General features: G+C 35.8%; 2 protein-coding genes across 2 annotated transcripts; one reads left to right on the forward strand and one right to left on the reverse strand.

Annotated features, from left to right (window-relative positions):
* Positions 1768-3591, forward strand: LOC107645667 (60S ribosomal protein L19-1). The gene is made up of 5 exons (XM_016349739.2): positions 1768-1982; positions 2244-2366; positions 2719-3032; positions 3186-3244; positions 3332-3591. Exons 1-5 carry the CDS (start codon positions 1871-1873, stop codon positions 3354-3356), a joined length of 633 nt encoding a protein of 210 aa, XP_016205225.1. The 5' UTR covers positions 1768-1870; the 3' UTR covers positions 3357-3591.
* LOC107645666 (ethylene response sensor 1) lies at positions 4298-8090 on the reverse strand (the record flags this gene model as incomplete). The annotated part of the gene is given in 6 exon segments (XM_016349738.2): positions 4298-4784; positions 4924-5051; positions 5452-5718; positions 5824-6192; positions 6624-7556; positions 8058-8090. Coding segments are annotated over 5 exon segments (1908 nt in total). The 3' UTR covers positions 4298-4549.

Genomic DNA, 8319 nt, shown 5'->3' on the forward strand with positions numbered 1-8319 from the left:
TGAAGTTTTTAAAACTTTAATAAATTTTGATCACATAAAATTAATAAATATCTGAGTTACGATTATAATTTTTGAAATTTAATTTGAATTCATTGAAATTTTAAAGTTTAAATTAAACTTTTATATTTTTTTTTGTTTTCTAGAATATTTTCTAGTTTAATAGGTCAATAAAGCACAAAATCCGATTCAAACTTTCCACGCTTATTTAAATAGACGAGTAAATTAATCACTAAATCAACACAGTTTATTTTGTTATAATTAAAAAGATAATTTTGTACCACTAATCTTTGGCCATTTTGTAAATAAAAAAATTCCTAAACTCTTTACAATCAACTATACTAACCTGTTTAGGAAGTAGTAGAAGCTACTTTTTTTTATTTTTAAATTATAAAAAGTCACAGTACGTGTGTTTGGCACTATTTTAAAAAGAACTTATAATTTTTTGAAAAGTTAATTCATAACTTTTTAAATAAGTAAAAATATATGACTTCTTCTCCTGAATAAGTCGTTCTATCATTTTCGTAAAAAAAAATACCTCAAAACAAGAAGAATTTACTTTCATTCTTGACTCTGTAAAAAAATACTGAAAATATTGGCCTCTACCACCATTTTCATCCAGGTTCCATCTGTTAGAAACATTGGCCTTTCACCATCATTTTCACGTAATGATTTATTTGTTGAAAATATTAACTCTCCACCACTATTTTAAAACGATGTTCCATCTGAACCACCTATTGCATATATTCCTTCCAGTTTTTTTTTATCAGTTTTTCACTCTATTTTTATTATTAAATTTATATTTAACATTGTGTGTAGTATAAAATTTTTGTCTTGATTTTATTTTTATATAACTACTATTATTTTTATAGTTAGTTATAACAAGTTCTTGACCCAAATAAAAAAATAAAAAAATAGAAGTAAAAAAAATAACAAAATATACATTGACACACATTTTACATTTATTTTTTATTTTTATCTACCATGCACAATAAAACAGCAAAGACTAACTACACAATAATTTCTTTGGCATTGTCATCAAGATTTTTGTGAATTAAAATTTTATTACTATTTACCACATACAAGAATACTGTTATGGGTGAAGATGAAGTAGAAAAACCAGTTTCTACCTAAAAAATAGAACTAATAAGAGAGCAAATAAAGAATTAATTGTCTAAACAATTGTAATCTTAGTGATTAAGTTATAGAAAATCAACATTCAATATTGAAAAGTATTTGTTATCATCGTTGTTTTAATATCTATTTTTATAAAAAAAATTGTATTTTTTGAGTTATTTATCTAAACGCTACAACTTTAAAATAAGTACTTCTATGACTAAAAATTCAAACACAAAATTATTTGTTTATAATCTGCTATTAATAAAAATTCTTATACTTTAAACTCTTTTTCTAAAATAATTTATAAATTATTTATCCAAACTAGATAACCTCAACCACACCAACAACTTCCATCATCGAAGAAGAATAGACGAAGATGAAGTGAGAGGGTAAAAACATCTAAACGAGGTGTATATTTGTACTTAAAAGATGCCAAACCAAAATAAAAAATCAAGATATTGACGTTGAGTCACGCGAATCTCAAGAACTACTATTTTACTGTCCAATTTTGCGGTACCACGCCCAAAATAGGAAAATAAGTATTTTTATATATTTATTTGTATAAAACTCCAAAATAGAAACTATAGGTCGGCCCAAATGTAGGAATTCTAAAATGTTTCGTGGGCCACACGGCACCGTAAGGCCCAAAAGACTGCTATCCAATCCAATTTATAAAAGAAGGGAACTAGGGTTTTCCATTCGTCTCTTCCACAAAACTCGTATCGGCAGCAGCAACCAGAGAGAGTGGAGCAAAATGGTGTCTCTGAAACTGCAGAAGCGCCTCGCGGCTAGCGTCCTCAAGTGTGGCAGAGGGAAGGTTTGGCTTGACCCCAATGAAGTCAATGAAATCTCCATGGCCAATTCTCGTAAACCACATCATCCTCAATTGTTCTTTATTTTTCGATCTTTCTATTCCTATGAAATTTTCATTTTTAGGCTTCTGGTTTTGTTTAACCTATAAGATGTCTGTATTTTATATTGGATTTGAAAGTTTTTGAAGCTTTTATTGTACTATTCTTCAGCTAGAGCCATAGGGGAGACCGATATACCTTTATCAACGTTGATTATATATCCTTTTATACGAAGGTATCTGTAGGTGTATGCATAAGGTGGATTTTGATTTTCAGGTCAAAACATAAGGAAGCTGGTTAAGGACGGTTTCATTATCAGGAAACCCACCAAGATTCACTCCCGTTCACGTGCCCGTAGGATGAAGGAAGCCAAGAGGAAAGGACGTCACTCTGGCTATGGTATTTATTCCTAAACCTTATATTCAGCAAATATCAAAGATGGTATATCCCATGGATGATTAGTAATATTGTCATTTCTAGTACTTTATGTAAATGTAAATATCAATAGATTTGGAAATTCTACAAAGAAAATAACTGTTGAGGTTTTATTGTGATTCATACTTTCATATCATATCATCTGGAGAGAGAGAGTAGTGTAATTACTATGCAACATACCTTGAGAGAATAGATTGTTTTTTGTTGAGATTGTATTAAACATTTCTGAAGTGTGCCTGAGATGAATGGTTCTCTGATCTTAGTGTGGCAATGTTTAGCTTGGCTACTTATATTGTGTTGATCTTGATACCAATAGGTAAGCGTAAGGGTACCAGGGAGGCAAGGCTTCCAACTAAGGTTCTTTGGATGAGGAGAATGCGTGTTCTCAGACGCCTGCTCCGCAAGTACAGGGAATCCAAGAAGATTGACAAGCACATGTACCATGACATGTACATGAAGGTTAAGGGTAATGTTTTCAAGAACAAGAGAGTGCTGATGGAGAGCATTCACAAGTCCAAGGCTGAGAAGGCAAGAGAGAAGACCCTGTCTGACCAGTTTGAGGCCAAGCGTGCTAAGAACAAGGCCAGCAGAGAAAGGAAGATTGCTCGTAGGGAGGAGCGATTGGCCCAGGTGAGATTTCTGGTGTCCATCACAAGATATTTAAATGCTCTATATTGTGAAACTTTTATTTACCTAGTTAACATGTATTTCCAATGAACTCTGATGATCAAGATTTTTTAACCTTTTTCTACTATTCTATTTGTTGTCTTTGCAAAATGTTAGGGTCCTGGAGAGAAGCCTGCACCCACTCCTGCACCTGCTACAGCATCACAGCCTGCCCAGTGAGTATTGTAACTTCTTTTTGCCTTGTATTTTCAGCTTTGTGGTGTTATGAGTGATGTTAACTATATATTTTTTCTTTTATGCAGAGCAACAAAGAAATCCAAGAAGTGAAGACCGTATTCTGATTTGGGCTGATACAATATTTTGTCGGACTGGTATCAATAGCGTTTGTTTTAAAATAGTTTTGACGAGTTTCTGTTGGTTTAGACATTATTTAGTTTTCAAGTAAATGAACTTGTTTCCGAATTCGTTTTTTAAGCTGATATTTACCGTCTTCGTATGAAGGTCTCAATGTTTTGAAAATACGTGTTACCCTTTCTACTTAATCCGATGCCGCTCTTGATTCTGAATGTTCAACTCAATTAATTAGTTTCTCGTGGAAAGAGTTATATACTGACAGATAAGGCTATAAAACATAAATGAACTGTGGTGTTTTTTTTTGGAAATCTCCATCCTCGCAGTTAAATTGAGTTGAGATGAAACATATTGACGATAAGGGTAATTCAATAATGTTTGAAATGAGGTCTCACTCTTTCTGGTGCGTTTTGCTATGACATTTACTTCTCAGATAAAAAGGACATTAGAAGTTACGACTTTGTAATGCATGATAGGAAAATGTAACGTAACATAACTGAATACAAGTAATTTTACAGCGACAATTGCATCCAGCAGGCGGTTCTTTTTTTTCTTCTTGGTGAAGTTTAATTCAAATTTGAGTGTTAAGGTTACGCTTGAAGATAAAACTGGTAGGGTGATTGAATATCTGTTCTAATCCCCATGCTAACTCGATTTAACAATCTCACCGGCAATGACACACAAAATTGTGTGATTAAGGCAAAGGAATAAGAACCCTGTAATTGGCACTCCCTTCCCGCAGTATCTCCTTCCGCGACACTACAAATAAGTGTATTCCCTACATCAAGATTATTTCGTTTTAATAAAGCAGAGTCCACCAACAAAATAAGCACGGTATTTGACAAATAAACGGTTTGGATATTTATTTACATGTTGCGAATATGGCTCTTCCGGATTCAGGAATTTCGTAAAATCTGTTTCGCTAAAATCATATTTTGAAATTTCCGAAACGGAAAATAAACCAAGCTATATACAAAAGGGATTATTCCTAAACTTTGTTCCTCTATATTGTATGCAAATTAATGATACGTCTTCTTACAAGGCCCGTTCGTTAGAAGCTTGCCTGGATAAGTAAATATTTAAATAATCCTAATCTATATGGCCGCAAACTTTGTTATACAATTTGGCTTATCCAAAATGAAGGTTAAGCAATTTTGTTGTTTTTCATTTTAAAAACTTCTTTGATTCCGTCGACCGGCAAAACCTGCGTCTTCATCTTTGGCGAAGGCCTTGAATCTAGCTAGGCCTCCACTTCCACTATATGCTTGCCCTCTGTTTGCAGCTTGACGATCCACCAATTCGGGATTGCCACTAATCCCAAGTTTAATTATGAATGTAGCTGTGGTCCCTTTGTCCATGCCTTCGCTCTCAATCCATATGTGCCCTCCCATGAGATTCACAAATCTGAATCATTTTTTAGTTTTTGACAATAGTCAACAACAAGATTAAACCAAAAACAATAGATGCAAAATAACATCAACAGCAGCCAGTAGAAACTTTGTGAACTCAGCATTTTTATATTTTAGGTTTATTTTCCCCCTACCTTTTACAAATGGCAAGCCCAAGACCTGCACCACTGGTTGGTCGACCTGGACCGCTCCGAGATTGAGCAAATTTGGTGAAAAGATGTGGTATATCTTGTGGAGGAATGCCACATCCAGAATCTTTAACCTACACAAAAGAGGATGCTCGGGTCAACAACATAAGGTGATAGAAGGTAACAAAGATGTGTTCTTTGTATGCACACCTGTGCCGTATCCCAAGCCGGTAAATACACCTCCACCATTGAATGGAGTGTGGAATCATACCCCCATCCAATGGTAAAGGATTGTGTGTTGGCACAATATAGAAAGAGTAAAAATAACATTTTTCTTAGAATAGCTAAATTGGCAGAAGAAAAGAAACCATATATCTCTAGGCAGTAGTCATATTTTTAGGCATCTAGGCAGATAACAAAAGAATTCAACCACATTAGAACCTAGTTATAGAACAGAAGCAATCTTTCTGAAACTTATTTGTCAACATCAAGACAACTATAATATGACTCATATTTCAGTGCCTCAATCACTACCTGTACTCGTAAGTAAAAATGGCCATCACTTGAAGCTGGGTAAAACTCGGGAGGTCGCCAATCTTGTAAAGAGTCTGGTTTTGGAACAGTTGCTCTAATAGACACATAGCCCTCCTTAGTGAATTTGACAGCATTACCCACAACATTTAATAGAGTTTGCATAAGTCGCTTTTCATCACCAATGGCATGCACAGGAAGATCAGGAGCAATAATTAAAGTAATAGGTAATTTTTTCACAGATGCTATAGGCTTTATCAGTTCAACAACCTGCATTGAAGATGGAAAAGAGCATAAGTGTTGGTCATGTTCAAGAACAAATAATGATTTTGATGCTGTTTCAAGACCCCATGGCTGAAAATCATATGGTAATACCTCTCCCAAAACACCATGAAGATTGATTTTTCCCATTTCTAATTCAAGGCTACCATCTTCCAGTCGAGAAAGATCCAAAACATCATTGATAAGTGTTGCTAAGACATTACTACTCTTCAATACTGTCTCTATCATGACTCTCTGCTCTGGAGTCAGTTCAGTCTCCAAAAGAAGTGACGACAATGCTATTATTGCATGCATTGGTGTCCTCATTTCATGATTCATGACAGCAAGGAAATCATTGCGAGCGTGAATAGCCATCTCTGCCTCCCGTCGAGCTAAATCTAAAGCCACATTTTGTTCCATGAGTTGATCACGAGCTCGCATCGACTCCTCCAAAATAGCAGCATGGGAAAGGGCAACTGCTACCTGTTAAGAAACAAAAAATGAATTTAGCATTCAGTTGAATATATTCTTAAACATGAATACTTTGAAATTTCCATATGCAATTGTGGTCATTTAATCTAATAAAAAAAAGGCATATTCCTATAAGACACACAATTAATTAAACACAAGCTTCAGGTAGTTAATTCGTCATTATTCCAATAAAAATGCATAACAGAGCTATTGTTTAAGGTGAGACCAAGTAGCTAATGGTTGATAGTCACTTCATTATTATATCTTGAAAACAACTTTACTATGACAGTCAGAACAGTACATCAACCGGCAACAACATTGACTGAATTTGATTAATTTGGCAATTAACAAGGAGTAGATGAATCAGCAGCAGTTAGAATTAGGAAACGGAAGTATGTAATTGAAAACAAGGACAACCGAGAGAAAGGAAATCTCAAGAAGACCTGATCTGCAACAACATCAACCAATTCCAACTCATGGTCTCGCCACTTTCTAGCGCTGTCAGTAGGGAGGATGAGAACCATTATTGCATAGCTTTTTGCTGAAAGATCAGGCCAGTCATTGATTTGGAAATTCGAGAGATGTAGCAGAGGCACCCTGACAGCAACTACTTCAGGTGGAACATATCTCCCCACAAGAGGCCTAATCCTGGCCAATGGGCATGTGTGCGGTATCCGTGTCGCTCGAGGGCTATTGAAAACTTCAGTGACAATGGGAAGGTTTGTTGGCACCGTAGACCCAACTTGAACATGAAAGGTTAAAGTGTGGGAAAGTTGCAGATTCAGACCACTCCTTGATGGCATCCACAATGCACATTCCTCCAAGCCTAAAGTCCTACCAAGCTCAACAAGAGTAGTCTTGAGAATGGTATGCCGGTCCAGTGTGCTCCGAATTTCATGAGTCAACATCCTAACGTGCCTTCCGGTTTCTTCCTGCGTAAGAATAAGGCCCATCTCCCTATCAAGCTCTTCAGCCTTGTTCTTAAGGAACAACTCGCGCGTCTTGACACTCAACAGATCAGGAATGATGTGAACAAGCATGAGCGCAGTTGCGCATGACACAATGGCACACGAGACCTTGGCGATGGTCATTACCACGGCAACGGCCTTGGAGTGCACAGAGAATGTCCAGAGGTTAATGAAATGAGTTGCTCCACAGAGAACAATAAAAGCACCAAACTGCATAAGCACCCATCTATAAGGGAAGAATGCAGATTTCTGAACAAAATAGATCAGCTCTACAGGAATAGAGAAATATGCGAGTGCAATTAGGACATCCGAAATATACTGATACTTGACAAGAAGTTCGTCAGGTGGATACGGTGTCTCTATACAATCACATGCTTCCATCATCTTTTACAATATTTATCAACGGATCTGTCAACACCAAAGGCAGGTATTGTTAACGCAGATTTCACAAAACACACTATTATCAGTCTGTGGCACAGTTCAATTCAATCACAACCGTGTATACGAACTTCAGAATCAACAACTACTATACTACCACCATTTACTTGGACTTAGACCCGATTTGACTATTAACTTGCACTTATGAACCGGAGTTGAAAAAAGTTGAAGAATCACAAAAACATGAGCTGAGAGAGACCAAACACGAGAGATCATGGAGCTCAAATCCCATCATTTGGTAGTAAAACCCATCGTAAGGTAAATGGAAATAAAAACATTGAATCTAGGTCCGAAACAAGGTTACATAATCAACTAAATAGAATGAGTTTAATAATGATAGGAACAAATCTGAAGAAAAATCAGCGTGAGCATTCATGAATGAATCGTAAAGCAAACCAAGCAAAGCCAAGTGTAGCTAATAAGTAAATAAATAAAGAAGAAAAAGAAGAAGCAGAGAAAGAGAAAGAATACCAAGAAGAAGAAGGAAGCTGAGGAGCTAGATGCAGAGGGTGCTTCCCCTCTGGGCTCACGGACAACGATGACGACTCTCACTCCCAACTTGGTTCACTTCAAACAATTGGTAGCGCGTGCTTCTTCCTCCGCTTTTCTTCCCTTTCTACACGTGACCCACCCTTCATTTTCTATTTTCTTTCCTTAATATATGGGGTTTTTTAACTTTTTTTTCTTAGACAAAATTATCATAAAAAAAGAAAACACTAAAATTATTTTGTAT

The sequence above is a fragment of the Arachis ipaensis genome, chromosome B06 (assembly GCF_000816755.2).
Source record: "Arachis ipaensis cultivar K30076 chromosome B06, Araip1.1, whole genome shotgun sequence".
NCBI classification, from domain to species: Eukaryota; Viridiplantae; Streptophyta; class Magnoliopsida; order Fabales; family Fabaceae; genus Arachis; species Arachis ipaensis.

Coding starts and splice junctions, on each gene's coding strand:
- LOC107645667 (XM_016349739.2), top strand. CDS start 1,871: ATGGTGTCTCTGAAACTGCAGAAGCGCCTCGCGGCTAGCGTCCTCAAG. Junction 2,367..2,718: donor AGGACGTCACTCTGGCTATG/GTATTTATTCCT, acceptor TGATACCAATAG/GTAAGCGTAAGGGTACCAGG. Junction 3,033..3,185: donor GGGAGGAGCGATTGGCCCAG/GTGAGATTTCTG, acceptor GCAAAATGTTAG/GGTCCTGGAGAGAAGCCTGC.